Genomic DNA, 27,553 nt, shown 5'->3' with positions numbered 1-27,553 from the left:
AGTTGAATATTAGTGTACTGCAACAGGTTAACATTACACATCTGGCTGAATTGACTTGAACTGGTATTTTGCCTAAACTATTATGCGGATGTTTTTGTTTTTTTTTAATAATTCTAGGCAAACTAAAGCACTGCCCTTTTTCACTTTTACACACAATAATTAGTGACAACCTTTTTTTTCTGAGCTGACTTGTAGCCTCTACAAAAAAAGCTATTTTTAAAAGCCAGCACTGAAACACAGATAAAAGTGCACAGCACTTTCATTTTGTACTCTTGTTCTTTTCTTTATCTTACAGATGTAAAGCCTCGTGTTAAGGGAGAATATCATAGGATCACTTTAATTTCCAGTTACTTTTACTTTCAGTCCACTATTTAAAACTCTCATTACCAGGAAAGAGAAAACTATAACTCAAAGTATCTTCATAAAAATAGTTTTTGCATCAAGAAAATAGATAACTGTTCCATTCAGCAAAAGGTCAAAATTCCAGAATTTTGGCCACAGAACTCCTACCATTCAGCCAAATCTTATTCTGAAGCCAAAAGTTTCTGTGCATTGCTTTTGCAAAGCATGTGTTTAAGGCTTAGCAACACCCATCAAAAGGGAAAGAAAAATCAACCCTCTCTTATAACCTTATCATGACAGTCCACGTTGATGACAAGACATTGTAACATATATAAATTACCGTCAGTTGTCATTTCTGTTATATCAAATGCCTTGGGGAAGGGGGCGGTATGATAACTTGCACTGATGTATTTTGTATAAGAGTTATTGATTACTTCAGGATCTTTAATTATGTTAATAATATCTTCTTTGGGGGATTTTTCCTCCAAAAAAATTTAAATACATAAATAAATATAGAGACCCCAGAAAGTTCTGGTCTGAGAAGTGTCAAGGTTCTGGAAAGCACCTATCTGTCCAGCTGCAAAATCCCCTGGCATGGGGAAGCTCCCAGCTGATGCACAGCTGGTATTGCTGGCCCCTGCAACACCCACCACTTGGTCCAAGTGCAGGGTGCACGTTAGGGCTGGCAGGGGAGGGGCACAGCATATTTTATACTGAGCTGATAAATGGTTCCTTGGGACTCAGACGCTTAGAGTGCTCTACTTTACACTGGGGCTCAGATTGCCCCAGATCCCTTAACACCCCTGTCTCTCTGCTATGCCAAATGTAAGCTTGGTGCAGCAGAGAATCTGGGCCACGCTGGGTATAAAGCTTTCTGTGCTAGGTGCAAAAACTTGCCTTTGGCACCAGACTTCTTGTTTTCTACCATGCTATAAAGTCTGCAGAACCTCTGAAGTTGTGCTAGAGGATAGCATTGCTGCCACAGACCTCATCCGTGCTATCACCCATCATCATACTCAACACAACCAGACATTTTGCACCTGGCTTACCTTCAGAACAGGTCTGACATGATCCAGAACTATACTCCAAGACCATGTGTGAGTTTATGTGCACATCCAGCCAAAGGTACATTCTGTAACTTATTTTTTCTTAAGAGAACTGTACAGTATTACTTAGCATACAGCAAGTCTGTTCTTAGTGTTCAAGTTACCAATTTCTACTAACTAATACATTTCAGGCTTTCTGATCCTTGTCAATTTTCTGGATCATTGCAGATAATCACTTCCTCTGTTATGGAATGTGAATACACTTATTACAATGACTAGGCAACAGGCACAAGTGTACACTATATCTATTCTTTTCTCTTCCTGATGTTTGAATTTAAGATTCTAGATTCTACCAGACATTTCCACCAGACTGAACTTTATTGCATGTGGTACCTTCAAGCGCCATAACTACTGCAGAGGTGTTTTGACACATGAACAAAGGTCTACTACCAGGTTTAGTGGTAACAATTCACTTACACTGGGTTTGTTTTTGAGGAACAATATTTGTTTAAAAAGGCTTTAATTCTGGATGTGGACTGGAAATGGATTCATTTCAAAACGCAGTGGGGAGAGTGGGATGGAAGATTTCTACTCCTATTTTGCCTTGACTATAACCCATTAAGAAGCTTCTCTACAGGCTTTCAACAGATGCTTTGCTCCTAGAGCCACAGCAAGTCATTCAGGGAGGGAGTATAAGGGTCAGAGGGTGTGGTCCACATGCTTTAGAACGTATATGCTCAATCCTGGCTTGCAGAGATTACATCTGGTCCAGGGATGGCCATGTGTGAGACTTGAGTTGGCCAAAATACAGGCTTACAATAATGCTCTTTCTGCAGCTTTAATGTATGCCTGTTTCCTTGCCAAACTTAAAGCCTGCCAAAATTTGGCCAAACATGTTTCCTCAATTGTGCAATATTTTCAGTTTATATCCAACAGTTCTTTGTAAAAACAATTGCATTGTGTCTTAAAAATTTATGGATGTTAACAATATTTAAAGTTGTATTTTACAGTTAATACTCTTGGGTTTTACAGTAAATTACCTTTGAAAGGGTCTTTCCATTAGCTGTAAGTGCCACAAGTCCAGCACAGCATACCAACGCACTGGAACTAGACAGACCAGAACTTGGTGGGATGGTTCCATCGAACAGACAATTCATTCCAGTTGAGCTATTAAGACCAAAATGTTCCTAACAATGAAAAAATAAACAATCTGAGTATCCAGTACACACCGCCTTAGACGTTCAATTATCCCATGTTTAGGAAGAGATTTCTGTTGCTGAGTTGTTGAACTACTGATGTGCTGTTTGGTGTCACCATAAAGAGTGAGGGGGTTTGTGACATTTTCAAGTCTGGTCCTTAAAAACCAAGATTAAAATTCAGAAGAGAAGTGCATGAATATAAGATTTTAAGACCATTTCAAAAAATTTTGGTTATATCTTGATACCCCTCTTCATTTAAAAATATTATTTTAAACCTGATATTGTGCATGCTCAGTCTAAGGACAGCAGAGAATTTCTGAGGTCTCTCAGACAAGTTGTTGCTGAATTATGGTGCTTAAAACATTTTTTTTTCTATTCTTGAAACTGCTCTACAGCTCAACTACCAAGAATATTTCTGAACTGAAAGAGAAAATAGCCTATTATAAGTCTCCACTAAATTAGAAAAGGCACTAAAGCACAGAACTATTGATTTCCATTGCTACTGCAACCTCTAGATACTCTTCTGTTGTGACTCATGCCCTGTGATGTCACATTAGTTCCCAAATTCAGGGTCTCCTAACATAAGATACTGTCAGAGCCAGCATTCTGCATTTGTAATCCAAAATACACTGGAAATTTGTAGAGATCCTTGTAAAACTGAAGTTTGAGACATTTTAGCCATGTGGTAGTTTTACATGCAGCCCGCGAGTAAGAATGCAAACTCCCTGAATCAAACAGACATCAAATACAGAATCGGAGAAATGTAGAGCTGGCAGGGATCTTGGAAAGTCATCAAATCCAGCCCCCTGCACTGTGGCAGGACCAAGTAAACCTACACCATCCCTGACAGGTCTTTATCCAACCTGTTTTGAAAAACTTCAAATGATGGGGATTCCATGACCTCCCTTGAAAGTCTGTTCCAGAGATTAACTAGCCTTCCAAACAGTAAGTTTTTCCCAATATCTAACCCAAATGTCCCTGGTGGCAGATTAAGCCCATTACTTCTTGTTATACTTTCAGTGGATACAGAGAATAATTGATCCCTGTCCTCTTTATAATAGCCCTTAACATCTTTGAAGACTGTTATGAGGCCACTCCCTCCCCCTCCCCTTCTGCCTTCTTTTCTCAAGACTAAACATTCCCGGTGTTGTTAACCTTTCCTTATAGGTCAACTTTTCTAAACCTTTGATTACTTTTGTTGCTCTCTTCTGGACTCCCTCAAATTTGCACACTTCTTTCCTATAGCAAGGTACCCAGAACTGGATACAGAACTCCAGAGGAGGCCTCTGAGTAGGGCAGGACAGTCACCTCCCATGTCTTACACCCCAGTAACACTCTGGTTAGTACACCCCAGAATGATATTAGCCTTTTTTGCAGTTGCATCACATTGCTGACTCGTATTCAGTTTGTGATCCACTATAACCCTAGTGGTACTATCATCTAGCCAGCTATTCCTCATATTGTAGTTTTGCATTTGATTTTTCTTTCTAAGTGCAATACTTCGCACTCACCTCTATTGAATTTAATCTGGTTGAACTCAGACCAATTATCCAATTTGTCAAGATCATTTTGAATTCTAATCCTGTCCTCCAAAGTGCTTGCAATCCCTCCCAGATTGGTGTTATCTGCAAATTTTATAAGCATACTTTCAACTCCATTATCCAAGTTAATAATGAAAAGACAGAATAGTGCCGGATCCAGGACTGACCCCTTCAGGACCCCACAAGATATGTCCTCCCCGTTTGACAGAGAACCATTAATAACTACTCTTTGAGTACAGTCTTTGAATCAGTTGTGCACCCATCTCATAGCTATTTCTTCTAAACCACATTTCCCTAGTTTGCTTATGAGAATATAATGCAGGACTGTGTCAAAAGCCTTACTAAAATCAAGATATATCACATCTACAGCTTCCCCCTATCCACTAGGCCAGGGGTGGGCAAACTTTTTGGCCCGAGGGCCACATCAGGAAATAGAAATTGTATGGTGGGCCATGAATGCTCACTAAATTGGGGCTGGGGTGGAGGAGGGGGTGAGGCCTCTGGTTGGGGGTGCGGGTTCCGGGGTGAGGCTGGGGATGAGGAGTTTGGGGTATAGGAGGATGCTCTGGGCTGGAACTGAGGGGTTTGGAGGGCAGGAGGGGGATCAGGGCTGGGGCAGGAGTGTGGGAAGGGGTGTAGGTTCTGGCTGGGGGGGCGGGCTCTGGGGTGGGACTGGGGATAAGAGGTTTGGGGTGCAGGAGGGTGCTCCGGGCTGGGGTCGACGAGTTTGGAAAGCGGGAGGAGGATCAGGGCTGGGGCAGAGGTTTGGGGCATGGGGAGAGGCTCAGGGGTGCAGGCTCTGAGCAGCACTTACCTCAAGCAGCTCCCAGAAGCAGTGGCATATCCCTTCTCAGGCTTCTACGTGGAGGCGCAGCCAGGCGGCTCTGTACGCTGCCCCATCCGCAGGCACCGCCCCTGCAGCTCCCATTGGAGCACTGGAGGGAGCCATTGGAGCACGTAGAAGCCAGAGCTGAGCCTTGTGGCAGCTTCTGGGAGCCACGTGGAGTGGCCCCCGACCCCACCGGAGCGTGGGAGCAGGGCCAAGCCGCATGTTCTGGCCCCCAATCCAGCTGGAGCACCAGAGCGGGGCCGAGTTGCATGCTGCGGTCCCTGACCCCACTCCCTAGCGGGAACTGTGAGCCAACTTAAAATGGTTCGCAGGCTGCATCCAGCCCACGGGCCATAGTTTGCCCACCCCATGCACTAGGCAAGTAACCCTGTCTAAGAAAAATTAGGTTGGTTTGACATGATTTGTTCTTGACAAAACCATGCTGGTTATTCCTTATAACCCTATTGTCTTCCAGATGCTTATAAATTCATTGTTTAATAATTTGTTCTAGTATCTTCCAGGTATTGAAGTTAGGCTGCTGACTTGAATACATCTAATTTATCTAAATATTCTTTAATCTATTCTTTCCTTGTTTTGGCTTGCATTCTTACCACTTGTGGTTAATATTAATTGTGTTTGTATACAGTTGTATTAGCAGCTTGGAAAAAAATAGATGGATATTATAACCTTGGTTCTGCTACATATACAGTATAATGAAGTCACTTGGTCGTCACTATGCATTAATTATATGTATACAGTAAAGAACAGTAGGTAGTTGATATGAGAAATATTTGTACAAGTAAGAGAGGACCTTTTCTAACTCTAAAGTTACGAGTTTATGTGAGGCCACTCTGCTTTTGATGACTGCTATCATACTATTTATATTTAAAGCAAAGGGATAACTTTAGAGATTTTACTGTGGCTCAAAATCTAATTGTGTGTGCATGCATGCACACACACAAGATTAATATCATATATAATTTTCATTCACGGATCCCAAAACTGTATCTGTAGATTGTATTCTGTTCTTACATTTTTAAACATTTTAGTTCTCATCTTTCACAAAAATTTTTATATCATCTCTAGTACACTTTGGTTCAAAATAAACACCATATTGTACCAACCAAAATATCACTCACATAAATTGTATAAATACATACACATCAATGTGCCAATGCAGATTTACGTAACCATCACAATCACCTGAGAAATGCCAACATTTCTCAGAAAGAAGCTCCCCTCTTTTCCTACAAAAAAAAAAATCTATTCCTGTTCCTGAAATAAAGCCAACTGCAGGCAATAAGGGCAGAGTTCATGCAGCACATAAGAAAGATCTTGTTGAATGTGTCTCTTCGTTGCTACAAATTATCTAAAAATTCCCTTTCCAGAAATACAAACAAATTATTAATTGAAATGCTATTGCTGCCAATGCTCGTTCATGCAGAACATCAGACAAGCCTGTTTAAAAAACTACTTGAGTAATATATTTAACCAGAAACTCATCCACAGGGTTGTCTTCAATGTGAATCAGAATTGCAAACTTATCACGCAATGTTTAAATAAAAAACTTACTCCAGTTTCAGAAATGAAAATGGACTTTGCCAAGTTCTGCAATAGTTCTATCCCAAAAGGATAACATGTTCAACTTCATATAAACAGATTATCCCCTTGGACCTTCTTAGTACTTGCATTTGAATGTTTCTTAAGAGTCTGTAGCATTTATGCTTATTTTCTGCTAGCATTAGTATACAAACCTGCTTTGCATATTAACCATCAAGCTTAAAAAATTATTTTTAAGATCTAACTCTCAAAAGCACACCCCAAAATATGTAGGGACACTTAGGTCATGTTTCTCTAAGCCATTTTACTGTAAAGAAAACTAGCATAAAATTGCAAAGTAAATACAAATTAAATGAATGTTTTACTTGTGGGGCAATTCAGAGATTGAAAATATTCACATCACTGCAAATAGGAGTCACTGATTGGGGCTTGAAACATATAGGGCAGTGACAGGAATTTTAGATCATAAAGAGAACAGTTTGTTACTATGATTGCATAGTATAACATGTTTTAAAGGTGCTAAATGAACTATGGAACTGAACATTCACTATTCTGTCAAAGTTTCAGACAGAAATAGATGTACTAAAATTCCTTTTTTTTCTCAGCCTAATAAAGAAAGAGCTGTTGTTTCATTCTGAATCAAGTATGATTTTTAAAGGCATAGTTAAGCTAAGATGCTGGTACATTCAAAAGCACCTAAGTGAGTCAGGAGTACAATGACTTTAGCTTATGCTCAAATAAATTTCTTAGTCTCTAAGGTGCCACAAGTACTACTTTTCTTTTAGCTCTTAAGTGAGTTATGAGCTTTTGAAAATCCCACCCCAAAGACATGCATTGAAAAGCCTGTACAGCTAATAATTTGAAGCAGATTATTGCAACTGAAACTGTTTTTAAAAACTACTTTATTTTGCTTGCTTTATCCAGTTTGTTATTGGATGGGGGTGGGGGTTGCATTTCCTTGTGCCTAGCATGTGCAATCGGACCCATCAATTTCACTATTTGGTTCTCATGCACTCCGGAGAGGGGGTCTGTGTGTCTTTCCAGTACTCCTAGGAATTATTTACATTTTAAAATAGTCTTCACTTGGGGGACAGGGAGGAGGGAACAAATTATTATTTTAGGTTCCATATTTCCAAACCTACAGCCCCCTTTTAAAAATAAACCTTAAGCATGTGGTTCTGTTCAGCAACGTGTCTAACTTTGACTATTTCAGTTTACATTTTTCTATTTTAATGAGTCTGATCATGATCCGACTAAATTAATACACTGTTCTGTATAATAATGTATATAATAAATCTAATGTAGGTTTTGTATTCTGCAAATATTTTCATACAAGCAAAACAAAAGTATTTTACAAATATTTTAACATAAATATAAAAGTACTTTAGTTAATAGGATACAAAAGACAGCTACAAATTAAGTTGTATGAGTAAAAAATGCCCTATTAAATAACATATTTTATAAATAAGCATAATAGGACATTATATAACATACACCCACATTATATTTTAATCTTAAAAGGTAGCCCATATAATACATATGTGTTAAATGAATTTGGTTTACCTGAATTCCTTTCAAACCACATAGGAAGTAGTTGTGCCACACAGGTTTGGTTTTGTTAATGTGAATGTTATTCACACTAGTACTGAAATCCCTGAAAAAACAGATATAACACGAAGTCTATAAACATGTCAGTAAGTTTAGTTCCATGGCTTACTGCTGCCATCTGCTGATGAAACAGCAACATTTAAACTTTGTCCTGGACATTTTTTTTTACACAATACATATTACATTCTTTTCCTCTGGCTCTTCTTCCACCTTATTCACCGATTGTACAAAAAAGCTGTTTAATGGAAACATTGCTAATACATCAAATTTGGCCCAGAAACTGGGCTCTGTAAAAACAAATTATGAAACTGAACACCAACAACGTTTTCATGCCTTTTTAAAACATTCCAATGGAAGCAGCCATTTAAACAAAACAAATTACCTGCAAAGTTTGCATCTCAAATATTGCAAGGTTGTGCTATAACCAGAAAAGGAAACTGATGAGTGTATTTTCTGGCAATGCTGAGAAAAATGAGATAAAGGGTTTGGTTTGGTTTTTAAAAAACAGCTACCACACTCTAAATATTAAAACACAAATCCAATTTTTCTCTTTCTTTTTAGTATTCTAAGTTATCAGTGACAGAGTAGGTGTGAACATTTGTATTTTTAAATATATAATTTGTAACAAAAAAGCATCCTTTTGAAGATACCTATGTGTAGGGTGACCAGACGTCCCATTTTTAAAGGGACAGTCCATATTTAAGCCCGCCTGCAGGTGTCCCGACTTTTTCTTAAAAATGGACAAGTTGTGCCATATTTTCTGTTTCCCCCACATCAGTACTGGTGGGTCCTGTTGCTGGCCGGATCCCTGCTCGACAGCCCACCAGCGGTGAATGGGGGAATCCAGTGGCCAACGATGGGGGCAGGTGTGCATATACTTAAGTGTTTTCCTAAATCAGAGCCTCAGAGAAGCAAAAGCCTTAAAACAAATAATTATCATCCCTCCAAATGTGCTTAATAAATAAAAATACATTTTAAAACTTTCTCTACACTCATAAACCTTAGTCAAGATTTCTTCTCCATTACTTTTGAGATAATCCACTGATGTGAGTGGCAGCCCACCAAAGCAGAACTGAATTTACTGCTTTGGACACCCCAAACCACTTAATATTTACATACTAAAATTCCACTAGCAGCCTCTATTGCTGACATATTTTGTACATCAAATGTAAACCTGTTCTATGCAGAGGAGGTAAGATGTCATCCAGGATAACTCTCAGAATTTTTTTACTGTTCCTCCTTCACTTTAAAATGATAGAAGTCTTAAATCTGAATACAAGAAACTATTTGTGCACTAAATATTGTAGCTAAATCACTTTTACCCTGGTTTTGAAATGAGCCCATGTTACCCCCATTCCGTGCAGAGGGCACATGCATTATTCAGAAGGAAGTGTGAATTACTTATAAATATGAGTCAGATTTATATCACATAATTGGGCCCAACTGATGCTGTCTGTGCAACAGAGGCCCAACACAGAAAGGGCAAAGGTATTCAGAAGGTCAGGAAAAGCGAATGTTGATTTTTCAAACATTAGGGGCTAAACTGGGGCTTTCAAGCGACAATCTACACCGCAGTGGCATCTCTAGAGGGGCTGTGCAGCAGCAGGAGTCTCCAGAGGCGTTTTGGTTGACTCAGCAAACATTTTCCAGATGCTAAAAGGGAGCAGGTACTCTGTCACCCTTTCATAGGCTACGAACGGTGTGCTTCCTAAACTGGCCTGGTCCTGGTCTCCACAGTTTTGCACCAGTATTACTATATCCATTAGAGGTCTGATTTGTCGGTTTGTTTGTTTTTTTAACCAAAATAGTTATGTCAATACAACTCCTAGTGGGGTCTCAGTAAAACCAATGTAAAGGAGCTGTGCCTTATACCGGCCTAGTTCATTCTCCTTCCCACAGAGGAACACCATGATTGGTATAAAGCATCAGAGGGGTAGCTGTGTTAGTCTGGATCTGTAAAAGCGGCAAAGAGTCCTGTGGCACCTTACAGACTAACAGACGTATTGGACCATGAGCTTTCGTGGGTGAATACCCACTTTGTCGGATGCATGTAGTGGAAATTTCCAGAGGTAGGTATAAATATGCACGCAAGAATCAGGCTAGGGATAATGAGGTTAGTTCAATCAGGGAGGACGAGGCCCTTTTCTAGCAGTTGAGGCGTGAACACCAAGGGAGGAGAAACTGCTTTTGTAGGTGGCGAGCCATTCACAGTCTTTGTTTAATCCTGAGCTGATGGTGTCAAATTTGCAAAAGAACTGAAGCTCAGCAGTTTCTCTTTGAAGTCTGGTCCTGAAGTTGTTTTGCTGCAGGATGGCGACCTTTAAATCTGCTATTGTGTGTCCAGGGAGGTTGAAGTGTTCTCCTACAGGTTTTTGTATATTGCCATTCCTAATATCTGATTTGTGTCCATTTGTCCTTTTACGTAGGGACTGTCCAGTTTGGCTGATGTACATAGCAGAGGGGCATTGCTGGCACATGAGGGCGTAGATTACATTGGTGGACGTGCAGGTGAATGAACCGGTGATGGTGTGGCTGATCTGGTTAGGTCCTGTAATGGTGTCACTGTGTAGATATGTGGGCAGAGTTGGCATCGAGGTTTGTTGCATGGATTGGTTCCTGAGTTAGAGTTACTATGGTGCGGTGTGTAGTTGCTGGTGAGAATATGCTTCAGGTTGGCGGGCTGTCTGTAGACGCGGACTGGCCTGCCTCCCAAGGTCTGTGAAAGTGAGGGATCGTTGTCCAGGATGGGTTGTAGATCACTGATGATGTGTTGGAGAGGTTTTAGCTGAGGACTGTATGTGATGGCCAGTGGAGTTCTGTTGGTTTCTTTCTTGGGCTTGTCTTGCAGCAGGAGGCTTCTGGGTACACGTCTGGCTCTGTTGATCTGTTTCCTTATTTCCTCATGTGGGTATCGTAGTTTTGAGAATGCATGGTGAAGATCTTGTAGGTGTTGGTCTCTGTCTGAGGGGTTGGAGCAAATGCGGTTGTACCTCAGCGCTTGGCTGTAAACAATGGATCGTGTGGTTTGTCCGGGATGGAAGCTGGAGGCATGAAGGTAGGCATAGTGGTCGGTGCGTTTTCGGTATAGGGTGGTGTTAACGTGACCGTCACTTATTTGCGCCATGGTGTCTAGGAAGTGGACCTCCCGTGTAGATTGGTCCAGGCTGAAGTTGATGGTGGGGTGGAAGCTGTTGAAATCGTGGTGGAATTCTTCCAGGGTTTCCTTCCCATGGGTCCAGATGATGAAGATGTCATCAGTGTAACGTAGGTAGAGAACGGGCGTGAGTGGACGAGAGCTGAGGAAGCATTGTTCCAGGTCAGCCATAAAAATTTTGGCATATAGTGGGGCCATGCGGGTGCCCATAGCGGTGCCACTGGTCTGGAGGTATATATTGTCACCAAATTTGAAATAATTGTGCGTGAGGATAAAGTTACAGAGCTCAGCAACCAGTTGTGCTGTGGCATCATTAGGGATACTGTTCACATATCCGGACAGTCCTTCAGTGAGAGCGCCAATGCCCAAGATGATGGGGCATCCAGGGTTCCCGTGTTTGTGGATCTTGGGTAGTAGATAGAATAACCCCGGTCGGGGCTCTAAGGGTATGTTGATTTGTTCCTGTGTTAGTGTAGGGAGTATCCTGAGTAGAGGGTGCAGTTTCTTAGTGTATTCCTCAGTGGGATTTGAGGAAAGTGTCCTGTAGAATTTGGTATTGGAGAGTTGTCTGGCAGCCTCCTTTTGGTAATCAGACCTGTTCATGATGACAACAGCACCTCCTTTATCAGCCTCTTTGATTATAATGTCAGGGTTGTTTCTGAGGCTGTGGATGGCATTGAGTTCTGCAAGACTTAGGTTATGAGGCAAGCAGCGTTGTTTTTTCCACAATTTCTGCCTGTGCACATCAGCAGAAGCCATTTCGACCCTCAGGAGGAGTCCATGTGGAGTTCTTCTTGTGTTGTTGGTGGGAGGGTATCTGTGTATCAGTGCGCTGTTCAGTGTTATCTTGAAAGTATTCTTTGAGTCGGAGACGGCGAAAGTAGGCTTCCAGATCACCACAGAACTGTATCATGTTTGTGGGGGTGGCGGGGCAGAAAGAGAGTTCCCGAGATATGACAGACACAAATCAGATATTAGGAATGGCAATATACAAAAACCTGTAGGAGAACACTTCAACCTCCCTGGACACACAATAGCAGATTTAAAGGTCACCATCCTGCAGCAAAACAACTTCAGGACCAGACTTCAAAGAGAAACTGCTGAGCTTCAGTTCTTTTGCAAATTTGACACCATCAGCTCAGGATTAAACAAAGACTGTGAATGGCTCACCAGCTACAGAAGCAGTTTCTCCTCCCTTGGTGTTCACGCCTCAACTGCTAGAAAAGGGCCTCGTTCTCCCTGATTGAACTAACCTCGTTATCCCTAGCCTGATTCTTGCGTGCATATTTATACCTGCCTCTGGAAATTTCCACTACATGCATCTGACGAAGTGGGTATTCACCCACGAAAGCTTATGCTCCAATACATCTGTTAGTCTGTAAGGTGCCACAGGACTCTTTGCCGCTATTATTGGTATAAAACACCTTTATATTGATATAACAACAAAGGGGAGTTTGTAACACTTTAACTAGACCCGTACAATTAAAGCAGCATAACTTCTCTGTGTAAATCAGCCCTTCGTCTCCTGACTGGCGTCAAACGGTGGCAGAAACTCTGCTCCCTCTTTGAAGAGTCTACTCCCAGCAGTGGCACCAGACTTTCAGAGTCCTTGCTAGCATTGTAGTTGGCCACTGCATTTCTAGTCTGGAACGTATGACCTAGTTCTAACCAAGGTTACAGTTTCAGCTCTCATGCTTATTATTCACTAACTTTATTTTTTCATTTGTATCCTCAAGTCCAACATTAATTGAATTCAATCTTTACAGCATTTTGGAGAGGTTAACATTAAAAGGAACAACATAGCTTGCTACATGATGCACAGTCTGCTATGATTTCAACTATACACAACAGTACCATTTAATGGGACCTTGTGAAGAAGGCAATATTAAAATATTTGTAGACAGTTAACAAGAAGATGGGGAGGGTGGTTAGTTTGGGTGATACAAGGGGTTTATGCAGAAGCAATGAGATGAGATTAAGACAGAGAAAATTCAGGCTGGATATCAGGAAAATATTCCAGTTTGAGATCTATCAGACTGTGGAATAGTCTCCTAGAGGAAGAGATGAAAGCCTCGTTGCTTATGACTTTTGAACACAACAAAATAGCTAAGCTATTTGAACAACAGAAGAGAAAATATTTATCTGGAGTGATGAGAAACATGCCATTGCTAGGTTCATTTAAATTTGTTTTCTGGATAATCCCCCCAAAAAACAGGGGTGACAATCAGTGTGTGTAAATTGTTGTTGTCTGTGATAGGAAGTAGGTTTGAAGTCCATTTATCTCCAAAATAAACATCTCTCAGATTTTCTTTGTACCTTTTATTCTTTTATATGACAAAGCAAAACAGTAAAAAGTATGTGGTTCCATTTCCTGGCCGTTGGGATAAAGGAAAATTATGACTTCTTGGAGTGCACAATGCTAATTTTTGAAACCTCCTCAAACAGGAACTGCAAGAGAAGTTGGCTTTTTATTTGCTACGTGTCACAGGCATAAGTCCTTGCCAAGCCTGATACAATATAGTTTAAATAAAAAGGGGGGGAACCTATTTGTAAAATGAACAGTGATGCTAAAAAAAAATTTTGACGTTTTAAAACTACTCTGGAAATTACATCAATACTGAAATAATTTCTTAGGACTCTTTTTTGAGCAATTTGATTCTTGTTTTAGCTGCAGTGGTTTTTGCATTTCTGTAGCTTACCAGTTATAGAGCTAAACTCTTATTTAGAGGATATTCAGTCTGAGCCTGATCCTGAAAGTTACTGAGGATCTCTAGGAAGTTGATCGGCTTCCTCAACACTCACTGAAGTCTATGGTACCTTGCAGGAACAGAGCTACTATTCCTTTCTCTATTCTCTTGCTACTGGCTTTGGTCATAGCTAGGGAAATTGAAGAACATCTAGTTCACATAAACAGTGCATTAGAATACTGTCCCCCCCATAATGATTCAGGTGCAGGTAGGGCCCTCTGCAGTCAAGGAGGAGGAAGCAGAATTTCCCCCTCATTGCTAAAGAGAAGCTTATGCATTATATTTGCAGGTCACCTTTAAAACTCAAACTGAAGGAAGCACAGTATAGTGGAAAGTGATGTCCATGTATATAAATAGAATGTCTGACAATGTCTGCACAGCATTTTGGAGCAAGCAAGAGTGAGCCTCCCTGAAGAGGATTGACAGACTTGAGAGACTCCCTCCTGTTTGCTCCAAAATGCAGCCCGAGCTACAGTCTGAGCCACAAGTTCAAAACACTGTCTATACGGCTATTTTTAGAGCACTAGCATGAGCCCTGCTTGACCATGTCTGTTGACACCGGTAGAGCAGCTCACTCCTGCTTGCTCCAAAATGCTGTGTAGACATACTCAATGTGGATAAAAGCACTACAATGACATCACTCAGTAGGTTTGTCATGGCACACCCAAATCAGCCAGCTTATGGACACATACCTCTGCCCTTGCCACATGCACAGCTAAGGCACTTGACTCATTCACACACTGTTCAATATATTTGACCTGTCACTAGCAATTTTTCTGTTTAGGACACAGATTGTTCAAATCATTCTTTATCCCTCTTTAATCAAAGAATGTCAAAGAATGCTTGGGGAAATTAACCTTTGCTGCAAGGTTAGACTCCAGAATTCATATATCTGTACATAAAGTACAGAGGAGCTTGCTCGTGCAGTGAGAAATGTCGATGTGGTTGAGGGTTTTGGGTTTTTTTTTCTTAAATGCTATTTAAATCTTGTTTCTTCTGGACAATTTGGCTCTCATCAGCTTGTCTACTGAAGCTTCAGTCTGTTATCTGAAGTTTAGGAACCCTTTACTAATGACTCTTTGATTTCTTGAATACAAGGCTTTCCTACTGTGCCATGAGATGGATACCCAGCTGACGGCTATTATCCTGTAGTATTTCCCCAATCCCTTTGAAGTTTGGTCAAGATAGTCTCTATCTTCATATTCTTTACTATGGTGGCATTAGACTAGTGAAACCTCAAAAGGTTGCACAGGTTTTGAATAGTCCTTTGGTCCAACTGATATCAAAGGGCACCTTGTCAGCAGAGAAGCTTTTACGATCTGAAAAGGTAACTCTTTGCAACTTGTTCTGTTATCACTTTACTAAAAGTTTAAATGAACTCTCCAGGGTGAAACAGGTTTGAAACATTGTGAAACGTTTCAGCAGTCTGTAAAATCAAGGTTGAGCTAAGAAAGGGTAACTCTATGGAGACTTGTGGTTATCCCTCATTAGCAAAGGGCACATGCTTTTCATTCAGCATATGCATAAACCCTAGATCTGTGACAGATTGGTAAAAAAAGACTCAGCAGCTCAAAGGCAATTGTTGATAGTATAATGCTCAAAAGTGTTGAAAGATACGTTCCTTTTTGCTTTTAACCAGGAGGGCTACAGTGAAGCAGAGATGCTGTCTGCAGAAAGCTCTCCTAAGCCAAAACCACATGAGTTCAAATGGAAGCCAAAACAGCTACAAAAATATATTGATTGTCCATGCTATTTTAATTCAAGAACTATAATTCTAGGTTTAGTTTCAATTCTACTTGTTTTAATAGGGGGCTATTTAGGTTCTTATTTGCTGTGCCAAGTCCTGGCTCAAAGACCAGTCTAGTCAAAGTGCTTAAATTTTCTGTCACTGCTTCACTGAGCACCTATCAAAACAGCTCTTCCCCTGCAAATATAACATGGCCCTAGAAGTCATGCAGCATCTGAATTTAACGAGAGTGATACTCGATTTAGAGAACAGGCCTATTTTAATTCTGGAATCCCTCCCTCTCAACAGTCAAACCTGCAATGAAAAGGTTTCTGAATTTTATTTGGCCAAAGTGGCCTTCTGAGAGAAGGGCTGTGCTAGGGGAAACCTGAACAGAGAGGTGGAGGAGAGAAGTAGTAAACCTCACCCTCTTAGACAGTGTATATATAGCATAACTAGAACCAGTGACATTCCATCTGATTAGATTTTGTACTGCTGAGAAAACTGTTATAGTATTTACAGAAATTCACTTACACCAGGGGTGGGCAAACTTTTTGGCCCGAGGGCCACATTGGGGTTGCAAAACGGTATGGAGGACCGAGTAGGGAAGGCTGTGCCTCCCCAAACAGCCTGGCCCCCGCCCCCTATCTGCCCCCTGGCTGCCCCCCTCAGAACTCCTGGGTGGGGCCCCAGGACCCCCAGCCCCTAACTGCCCCCCGGGGCCCCACCCCCTATCCAACCCCCCCTGCTCCTTGTCCCCTGACTGCCCCCTCCCGGGACCCCCGTCCCTAACCGCCCCCCTGGGACCCCACCCCCTATCCAACCCCCCCTGCTCCTTGTCCCCTGACTGCCCCCTCCCGGGACCCCCGTCCCTAACCGCCCCCCTGGGACCCCACACCCTATCCAACCCCCCCTGCTCCTTGTCCCCTGACTGCCCCCTCCCGGGACCCCCGTCCCTAACCGCCCCCCTGGGAGCCCACACCCTATTCACCCCCCCCCACTCCCTGACTTCTGACCGCCCCCCCCGAACCTCCATCCCATCTAACCGTCCCCCATCCCCTGACTGCCCCCCAGGACCTTCTGCCCCCCACTCCTCCCGCCCCCTTACTATGCCGTTCAGAGCGGCAGGACAGGCTTATTGGAAAGCCTGGGAAGTGGGCAGGTGCAAGCCGCGCTGCCTGCACGGTGGCATGGCTGCAGGGAAGGAGGGACAGTGGGGGAGGGGCAGGGGGCGAGCCTCCCCAGCCGGGAGCTCAGCGGCCTAGTAGGATGGTCCTGTGGGCCGGATGTAGCCCGCGGGCCATAGTTTGCTCACCCCTGACATACACCTTTGCTATACCATTGTACACAATTAATCTCTAAATATATCATCACATGCTGTGCGCTGGCAGATTTCACAAGCTAAACAGGGTCAGGTTGGGCCAGTGTCTGTGAGGGTATGTCTACGCTACCCGCCGCATCGGCGGGCAGCAATCGATCCAGCCGGGATCAATTTACTGCGTCTAGTCTAGATGCGACAAATCGACCCCCGAGGGCTCTCCCGTCGATCGCTGTACTCCACCCGAGAAGCGCAGGCGGAGTCGACGGGAGCAGCAGCAGTCGAGTCACCGCGGTGAAGACAGCACGGCACGTCGATCTAAGTATGTCGACTTCAGCTACGTTCTTCATGTAGCTGAAGTTGCGTAATCTTAGATCGATCCCCCCCACCACCCAATGTAGAGCAGGGCTAAGGGAACACTTCAAGCAACACCTGGTTTCTAAAGGAAGTACTGTTCGTGCTTCAGTAGGTGGCACTCTGCCCTTTGAGGATTTGTCTGCATACAGATGTTCCACTTCTGAAGACACTTACATTGGTTTAAACTTGGCTTTTACAAGTTTATCTTGTAACTGTGGTGCAATTGAGTGCATTACAAATTAGTATAAGAAATGATGAGTGCATTATAAATTAATATAAGAAATAAATAAATTAATACTTACAAGTACAAAGGGTTTGTGTTGGCTAGTTGGACAACTTGAGGTTTTACAGGTTCAACAGCTATAAGTATGTCTTGCTCTATAGCCATAGGGAGCACAGCATATCCACAGTAGTCTATATGTTCTCCTAGAAAACAACAAAATAATAACAGAAAATTAACAGCATTTTGGAATAATCCTTGTTTAAGAACATGTTACTAGATGCCCAAAAAGACCACAATTGAGGAAGGCCAAATGGGTTAAAAAAATGACCTAGATTACAAGGAAAGTGAAGGCACCTATAAAAAACAATAATGAAACCTATAACTAATACAAGTTGATAGTCATGAATATAAACCAGAAGCTAAGAATTGTAGATAACAGATAAGGGAAGCAAAGGGACACACAGACAAATCTGGGGCTAGCAGAGGACAATAAGGAGTTTTTAAGTATATTGGTAACAAAAAGAATCCTGACAATAGTATTGGTCCATTACTAGATGGAAATGGTAGAATTATTAATAATAATGCAGAAAAGCCAAAAGTGTTCAATAAATATTTCTGTTTTGTATTTGGCAAAATAACAGATAATGTAGTATTCTCATAGGATGATAACATTCTTTCCATTCCACTAGTATCTCAGGAGGATGTTAAACAGCAGCTACTAAAGTTAGACATTTTAAAATCATTAAATCCAGATGACTTGCATCCAAGAATTGTAAAAGAGCTGGCTTAGGAGCTTGCTGAACCGTTAATGTTGATTTTCAATAAGTCTTGGAACACTAGGGAAGTTCCAGAAGACTGGAAGAAAAGAAAGATAATGTTGTGCCAATATTATAGGCATATCAGTCTGACATTGATCCTGGGCAAGATAATGGAGCGGCTGATACAGGACTCAATTAATAAAGAATTAAAGGAGGGTAATATAATTAATGCCAGTCAACATAGGTTTATGGAAAATAGATCCTGTCAAATTAAATTGAGATTACAAGTTTGTTTGATAAAGACAACATAATAGACTTCTGTAAGATGTTTTACTTGTACTACCTGACATTTTGATGGAAAAAAAGTAGAATGACATAAAATTAACATGGCACCATTATATCTGGCTAATTGGTAGATCACAAAATATAATTGTCTACGGCGAATCGTTGTCAAGTGGGTGTATTGCTAGTGGGGCCTTCAGCAATCTGTTCTTGGCCCTTTGCCATTTAACATTTTTATCGGTGATCTGGAAGAAAACATAAAATCATCACTGATAAAGTTCGCAAATGATACAAAAATTGGGGGAGTGGTAAATAATGAAAAGGACAGGTCACTAATACAGAGTGATCTGAATTGCTTGGTAAACTTGGCACAAGCAAACAATATGTGTTTTAATTCAGCGAAACATAAATGTGAACATCAAGAAACAAAGAATGTAGACCATCCATATGGGATGGGGGAAGCAGTAACTCTGAAAAAGATTTGAGGGTCATGGTGGATAATCTTTTGAACTTGAGCTCCCAGTGCAAAGCTGTGGCCAAAAGGGGTAATGCGATCTTGGGATGCATAAACAGGGGACTCTCAAGTCAGAGTAGAGAGGTTATTTTACCTCTGGCACTGGTGCAACTGCTGCTGAAATACTGTGTCCAGCTCTGATGTCCACAGTTCAAGCAGGATGTTCATAAATTGGAAAGGGTTCAGAGAACAGCTACGAGAACTATTAGAAAACCAGCCTTATAATGATAGACTCAAGGTGCTCAGTCTATCTAGCTGAATATAGAGAAGTTAAGGGGTGACTTGATTTACATGGGGAACAAATATTTAATACTGGGCTCTTCAATCTAGAAGAGAGAAAGGTATAACATGCTCCAATAACTGAAGTTGAAGCTAGACACATTCGGAATGGAAATTAGGTGAACATTTTTAACAGTGAGAGTAATTAACCACTGGAACAATTTACCAAGGGTCATGGTGAATTCTCTATCATAGGCAATATTGAACTCAAGATTGGATTTTTTTTAAAAGATATATTTAAGGAATTATTTTGGGGAAGTTCTAGGGCTTGTATAATACAGAAGTTCAGACTAGATGATCACAAAGGCCCCTTCGGGCTTTGGAATCTATGAATCAGCAGCAGCAGAAGAAACATCCTTGATTCTAATGGCTAGTGTAGGAGTGCAGAATTGCTTCATGTCCTAGACAATTTCTGCCAGTCATTTCAGAATATACACTTTACAGCTCTTATTGTTAAAATCCCAACTGCTAGACTGTTCTGCACATCTTAACTTTCATACTAAGGCACCAAAGCTTTACATTTCTATAATGATTTTTTGTAACCTTCATTTCTTTTTAAACCTTTATGTTCTTTAACAAAATTACAAGGTGATAGATGGACTGTTATCCGGCAGTTAGAGCAGGAAGACTATTTGTGCTTGACATGTAACTGGTAAAATTAGCAAGACAAGCAAGTTAAATTATTTCCATTTCACCTATGGTTAGCATACCGCAAACATAAATGCAATACATAATTTCCCTTCCCGTGACAACTTCTGCTCATCTGAATGATTCATCACCCACTGCATAAGGCTTTTGCAGGAATTCATTTTTCATACCATAGCTGGACTTTTTCCAGGAAAATACTAATATTTAAATCATCATTAATACAATTGTTCATAACATACAAAATAACATTCAATAAAGAAAATGGACATAGCAAGTACCTTCTCTGTTAGGAATAATTTTCAGGCAACATCTGTTCTCCACTCTAATTATCTCACATGACAGATGTTCAAAGTAAAAATTTAAATTGACTGCATAACAGGCTAATTAATGTTTTTAATGTGTATGTGATGGGTTTACAAACCCCACACTGGGCCCAAAGGGGTTAAAGGACAATACTGGCCCCAGGTAGCCCTGTCCCTCCAGACCTGCAAAGCATGCTCCAGCTGGAGAGGAAGCTTAAAAAGGAGCAACACAACTCAGTCAGTGAGAGGTTGGGGAGGAAGACAGACCTAACCTGAAGGCTCCTGGACAAGGGTGCTGAAAAAGTCTCCCTATGGGGAGTAGGACTGCACGCGGAGTCCAGTCGGGGCTGAAGGTTTAGTTGTCTTTTCTTTTTCTTTTGTTATGTTATACTGGCACCTTGGAGGAGAGACAGATGGTAAGAAGTGACCCAGAGAGGGTAACTCTGAGGGCATGCCACGGTGCTGGACACTGTTGAATCTCATAGGGCTCTGGGTGGGAGCCAGTGGAATGGGAAGGCCCAAGGTCCCCTACCCTGTTGCAGGTAAGGCATAAGCCACATTCCACTCTCACTCCCCCCTCTGATAAGAAGAGGGCAAGGACATTGCAACCTGAGGGGAAGCTAAACCCATCCTCAGGTGAGGAACTGGACAGAAAGGCCTTCGTATTGAGAGGCAATACTGGGTGCACTACCCGCTAGACCACCCGGCCCTCTGAGAGCTCTATTGCACTATATTTGCCATATCTGTAGCAAAAACCCTTTCATGGAGAAAGTTGCCTGACTGGCTGGGTCATATTCTAATTACACAGAGAACTGAACTCTAGAAAGAGCATGATCATAAAATAAAAATGGGTGTCTCCAGAATGAAGCCACATTTTAAAAAAACAGGTATGAAATAACCATATTTACTTCCCAGACCAACTTACTATTCTAATCTCTGTGGGCTCAACTGTGTGGAATTTCTATAGAATGAGGGAGGGAAAACTATGGCAGAACATTTCCAGCTCTCATCAAAATGTAGTACTCTGTGCCAGGATGCATTACTATGTTTGAAGATTTGAATTGTAGTAGTGAGAAAAGATGTGGGTTGATTTCATGATACCATCTTACAAACTTCAACTGCATCCTAGATCTGCCTGAGACTGAGCTGCAGAAACCATGGTAGGGAAATGAGCCATAAACCTAACCAGGAAGGAGATTTTTAGGCACTGATTCAGAAAAGCATTTATGTCCTTAACTCCTTACCTATTCAAGATGGCACTTAAAATATAAAATTACGCCCGTCCTGAATAAAGATGCTGTCCTGAATTGTGACCTTAATGTGAACTACAGGTTGTAATAATATGCAGTTAAAAGCTAATGAAGTAATATTTTCTCCTTCCCATTTATGACTTAATGTCAAGCACAGGCACCCCTTGACCAAAAATAAAAAGATCACAAACATTTAGGTTGTATGTTTGGAACTTGCCATAAATTTAAAGAAAATAATATTCTTCTTTTACCTATTAAGTTGACTCGCCCTGGTGCACGAGCATAAAACTTGGGAGCCGATCCAAATTTAGAAATAAACATCTTCTTCAGCTTCAGCAATCTGAAAGGCAGGTTGGAATCCTTTAGAAGGAATACATTGGAAAACGCAGGAAATCCATGCACCCCTGGGGCCCAGAAGAAGGCAGTGCCCGTGAAATTGGCTGTTCATGATCACACTACCCTACTTCTGCTAGCACTGCGCATCCCTAACAACTCGGATTGTCAAAGGCAGCAACAAGCTATGTAAGCAACTACACTGACCTAAGTACTACGCCTCTCATGGAGGTGGAGTAGTTATTAGGTCGGCGTAGCAGGTGAGTTAAGTTGGCGAGAGGACATTGTAGCGTAGACACTTATTCAACTGTCTTACGTTGACCTAACTCTGAAGTGTAGACCATGCCTAAGTCCAGCTTGCCTGGGTGGCAAGATAGACTGGAATGGTGAAGGGGACTGTCTGTGACTCCATGGTAAGACTGCTATAATATTTTAGGACCTCACACTTGTTATTGGGTTGGTTACATAGGCGCTGGAGCACCCACAGGGAAAAATTAGTGGGTGCACTGCACCAACTGGCAGCCAAGCTCCCCTCCCCACCCCTGCCCCACCTCACCTCCGCCTCCTCCCCTGAGCACACCACATCCCCGCTTCTCCTACTACCTCCCAGCGCTTGCCACCGCAAAACAGCTGTTTTGCAGCGTAACAAGCTCCAGGAGGGATGGGAGAGGAGTGGGAATATGACGTGCTCAGGGGAGGAAGCAGGGCCGGGGCGGGGATCTGGGGAAGGAGTTGGAATAGGGGCAGGGAGGGGTGGAGTTGGGGCAGGGATTGGAATGGGGGTGGGGCATGAACGGGCAGGGCAGGGGTGGAGTTGGGGCAGGGCACGGCCAGGGGTAGCCAGCCGAAGTCAGCGCCTATGGTTGGTGAAATCTAATTATGGAACACACAACCAGTCTGGAATCTCTGACCTGCTTCTTGACAGTCTGCCCTGGCGCTCACGGTCATGAACCACTTCAGACAGTGTGATAATTCTTACATTTTCAAAAGCAACTAGTGCATCAATGTTTGGACACTCAACTTAAAAATCCCTGAAGAGGAGGTGATTTTCAGAATCTAGGTGCTCTGCCCTTCTGAAAATCAGGGCACTTTAATGTGTCTTAAATTTGTCAAAAACTGAAATATCCAGAATCAGTAGCAAGTTTTGAAAATTTAGGCATTGGTCTCTCAGCAATTTTTTGAAAGAAGTTATTGTGGCATAGAGAAGATCAGACATTAGGAAAATGATAGAAAGAAAGGGGAGAAAGGAAAGTTACTATTTCACAGAAATATTGGATTAAATAATACTTTGCACTTTTATGGCACCTTCCATCTGAGCATTTCCAAGTATTTTACAAATTTTTAATTAAATCTCCCAACACTTATGTGAGGTAAGTATATTTATTCCCATTTTACAGGTGAGAAAACTGAGCCAAAGAGATGTTAAGCAGCTTGCCCATGGTCACCAAACAAATGCGTGACAGAGGAAGGAACCGAATCCTGGAGTCCTGACTCTCAGCCTTCTGCTCTGAACACCACACAACAATCCCCTTGACAAACTTTAATTTCATGTTGTGCTAAACCACAGTCAAATCAGCTGTTTGTCCAGAATTGCATATGCTACCATAAGAGTGGAGCCCGTAGAGATACTACTGCTATGGATTTGTGGTTTTTAGTTGGGGATAGGGCTGGAGTCAAATTGACAAAAATCAAAATGATAAAACCAATTTCTGAATTTATACAATTATTTACAAATACATGCATGCAAAAAACTATAAATACCATGTCTTAAGCATCAGCCTATATTTCCCCCATGACTTATACAGCCAATACCTTCTGTACAGTGGTTCAGCAACTGTCCCAAATGGTTTTCTCAAATTTTCCTCTGGTTTTACCTAATAGCATGAAAGTTTCATTGGAAATAAAGATTTGAAAAATCACTGTTTAATAAGACTATGAAGAATGCTATCTCCCTTCCTGTGTTTGTAAACAAGTGATTCCCTGAGTATCACACCAAGGACAGTGAGTGGGCAGCTGGAGGATGAGAAGGGGCTAAGTCATCATCCTAGTGCAGCACGAGAAGCTGTAATTACAGACATGATAGTAAGTTCACATCAAAACAGCACTGAAGTAATATTGGTTACAAAGCAGCCCGTTAACTTTCTTTAAAGGCAGCAGCAAATTAAAAAGATGAAGTGCAAGAAGTCAAGTAGGATAAAGGAGAAACAATCTTTAAAAATAATGTCATGAAACAGCTATTATACTGCTTCAAAAACCTTTCTGTTTCTGAGGAAATGGGTGGCTCCCAAGGACCTAGCCAATTCAATGTATTTTGTAGCCAGTTTCCTAAGAACAAATGCTGTAGCATGCCCTAGAAGGATTTCTACCTTTAGCCCTAGACTGGAACTTCAAATGTAGTCAATGCAAAGAGCGAGCAGGAGTAGCAATGAAAAAAAAGATATGATATTTCACATTAGATTAACTTTAATTTGTATCCCTTTGTAAACTTCGTACCATTGTCTTGAACCATATTCTAAATATTTTAGCAAATCAAGAATTCTCTAGTCATAAAGCTGTACAGGAGACCACCATCTGTTGTGAATTATTTATTAGACCTTTCTGCACTTTAATCCACTTTGACTGCTTACAAATGAAAACATAGGAATTGCCTTGCTAGATTAGACCCGGGGTCAACCTAATCCAGTATTCTGTCTTTAAAATGAACAATATCTGATACTTTGGAGAGATATGCAAGAAACCTCCTGGTAGACAGTGTGTCCAGAGGGAAAGATTCTTCCTATCCCTCTTCATTTGCTGGTTGGCTTATGCCTTGAAGAAAATATTATCCTATTATATCTCTAAATGTTCTCATTTTCCCATGTCTATTTCTTAATTTCTTTGCACTTTTCTCTAGTCTTGACTCGTCTATCTTCCTGTTGTCATCTGCAAATTTTGCCATCTCATTCCACAACCCCTTTTTTGGATCACAATCATGAAAATGCCTCTTGCAAATAGGCTTCTGTCCACAGGGAAATTTGCTGGCAGAATGCTAGAAATTATGTTAATGTGAGATGCTTGTATTTCCTTGTGTGTCTGTATCCAGAATGTCTCTTTGGCTTAGAGCTATTTTGATAGTGGTGCTGGGGTCTAAGGCTATGTCTACACTGCGTATCTTACAATGGCCCAGCTGTGCTGCTACAGTCACACCGTTGTAAAGTACACAGTGTAGACGCTCTTTGTCTCCAGTAGAGAGCTCTCCCAGCGACAAAATAAAACCACCCCCAATGAGGGGGGGTAGCTTCGTCGCCGGGAGAGCATCTCCCACTGACGAAGCACTGTCCCCACCAGCGCTTTTCATCGTTAAAACTTTTGTCACTCGGGGGGGGGGGGGGTGTTTCACACCTGTGAGTGACAAAAGTTTTAACGAAGAAAGTGCAGTGTAGACATAGCCTAAGAATAAACAGAGGTAACTGGGATTGATTTATACTGACTAATTTATTCTCAGAGGCCTGGTCTAGACTAGAAAATTAAGTCAGTTTATCTACATCAGTCAAGGATATGAAAACTCCAGCCCCCCAGCACCATAGTTAAGCCTATCTAAGTCCCTATGTAGACAGTGCTAGGTCAACCCAAGAATTCTTCCACCTCTCGGTGAGGTGGATTACCTATGCCAATGGGAGATTCCCTCCCGCCGGCACAGGTGATGTCTACATTGAAACACTACAGCACTGCAGCTCTGCGGCAGTAGCATTGTAAGAGTAGACATACCACAAGATGTGTTTTGTAAGCAAGAATAGTCTCATCTATTTGTAAACTTTGGCCAAAATGTTGACATAGGTGCTTCCATTTAGATATCTAAATCAGATCTGATTTTTCAGAGTTGCTGAACAACACAACTCCCATTTGCTTCAGCTTTGCACAGGCAAATTTCAAAACGATGTGAATTAAAATTAAGTGAAATGCAGTGTAATCTGACAGGAGAAGGAACAATTTAGAACACACCTCTTCTCTGAATGCTAACATAAAATCAGAGGTTTACGGGACTTTCCCTGCATTCTTCTGCTGCACAATGAGATTTAACTCTCCTGATAACACTTCCAAACAGAGCAGGCCTTAGACACAGGGGCATGGAGAGAGGTGGTCCCTCTTTCGTTAAGGAATATTGGAAAGGTGATGTGGGGTAACTTTGCACTGCCTTTTGGGTTGGCTTTCCAATGTTTGGAATTCCTAGGGATGACAGGGTTGGAGCTTGGAGTGGGGAAGGAGAGAAAGATCAAGGACTGGGTTGCCATCCCACTGCCATAGCAGAAGAGGGAACAGGGAAACCTGAACTGGTTATGAGGTTCCTCCCCCTTTATTCTCCCATCTGGAAGGGGGAAGAGGGATCTGCACTGATGGCTCCTCTGCCAGAGTCTCCCAAAGAGATGATGGATTGCACAAAGTCCCCCTTTCCATGTGGCTATCAGCAGTTTGAGGGTGGCTGGTCACACTAATGGTGACTTTCCTCCCATTCTGGGGGAAAAGCTGGTTAGGTCCATCAGAGTCAGGATAGCCCCCCGAAGTGGCTCCTTGTGCTTACCGTCAGCGGTGCTGGAACAATGTTTACACTGGGGGGGCTGAGAGCCATTGAACCAAACTGTAAACCCTGGATATGATGGAAACCCCTTCAAGCCAAGGGGTGCAGCAACCCCTGCACCCTAGTTCCAGCACCTATACGTAGAGAGGCCGGCCACCCTTCTGGGGACAAATGAAAGGGTCCAGGACCGTGCCGCTGGCGCCCTTCAGCGGCGCTCGCCGTCACTGCGGAACAGAGGAGAGCCCGGACACAGCCTGCACCGGGGGGCGGCTGCCGCGCCCTCCGCACCGGCCGCTGCCCGGCAAAGCCCGAGAGAGACGGAGCCGCTTTGCAGCCCGCCTCCAGCGTCCGCAGCCCCTAGGGCCGGGGCCGCTCCAGCTCGCAGGCTGGGCCCCTGCTCTCCGAACGGGCCCGGCTCCAGGCCACACACCCACCCACCTGGGCTGCTCCGCCAGCTGGACTGGGAGGGTGGCGGGGGCGTCCGAGGCCATCCTCGGCCTCGCGGGGCTGTGCGGGGCGGCAGAGAGGCAGCGGCGGGTTGCCTGCCGCCGGGACCGTAGGCTGCTATCACGGGACAAGGCAAGGTCTCCCTTCCTTCCGGGCGGCGGGGGAGCCCTGCCTCCTCCCCGCCCAGGTCCGGGTGCTCGGGGCAGGGCTTGTGCCAAGCTGCCGGGCAAGCCACCGCCCAGACATCCAGCAGGGCTCGGACAAGCGGCTCCGCCCCCGCGGCAGGCCGTTTGACGTTGATGTGACAATAGGAGCGGAGGAGGGGTTTCTTTTTTTAAATGTCTGCACCAATGATGTGTAAGATCTCCGTGAAAGACAAAGCAAATCAATTCCCAAGGAGAGGGTCTCTCTCCCAGCGAGCCAGGACTGACAGCCCAGTGCCTTAAAAACATACAATGTAATTGCAGAAAAGGGCAACGTGACTCAATGTCTCCTCTGAACAAGGGTCACGAACAAGGTCGGTCCCAGATCTCTC

At 42.6% G+C, this 27,553-nt stretch overlaps 1 protein-coding gene across 3 annotated transcripts in view; it reads right to left on the bottom strand.

Annotated features, from left to right (window-relative positions):
• Positions 1 to 27,281, bottom strand: part of GALK2 (galactokinase 2) — an 83,522-nt gene extending 56,241 nt beyond the window's left edge. The window contains exons 1-5 of one of the 3 annotated variants that reach the window (XM_084640438.1): positions 27,010 to 27,281; positions 21,935 to 22,023; positions 17,730 to 17,853; positions 8,081 to 8,171; positions 2,429 to 2,575 (exon numbers count right to left, since the gene is read on the bottom strand). In XM_084640438.1, coding sequence (XP_084496564.1) covers positions 2,429 to 2,575; positions 8,081 to 8,171; positions 17,730 to 17,853; positions 21,935 to 22,023; positions 27,010 to 27,062 — 504 coding nt within the window. In that variant the 5' untranslated portion in view covers positions 27,063 to 27,281. The remainder of the gene's footprint in view (positions 1 to 2,428; positions 2,576 to 8,080; positions 8,172 to 17,729; positions 17,854 to 21,934; positions 22,024 to 27,009) is intronic. The other 2 variants (XM_084640439.1, XM_084640440.1) reach the window with 2 other exon arrangements.
• Positions 27,282 to 27,553: the final 272 nt, after the last annotated feature.

The sequence above is a fragment of the Lepidochelys olivacea genome, assembly GCF_965140295.1.
Source record: "Lepidochelys olivacea isolate rLepOli2 genome assembly, chromosome: 10".
NCBI classification, from domain to species: Eukaryota; Metazoa; Chordata; order Testudines; family Cheloniidae; genus Lepidochelys; species Lepidochelys olivacea.
This window is presented reverse-complemented; position numbering and strand designations above follow the sequence as displayed.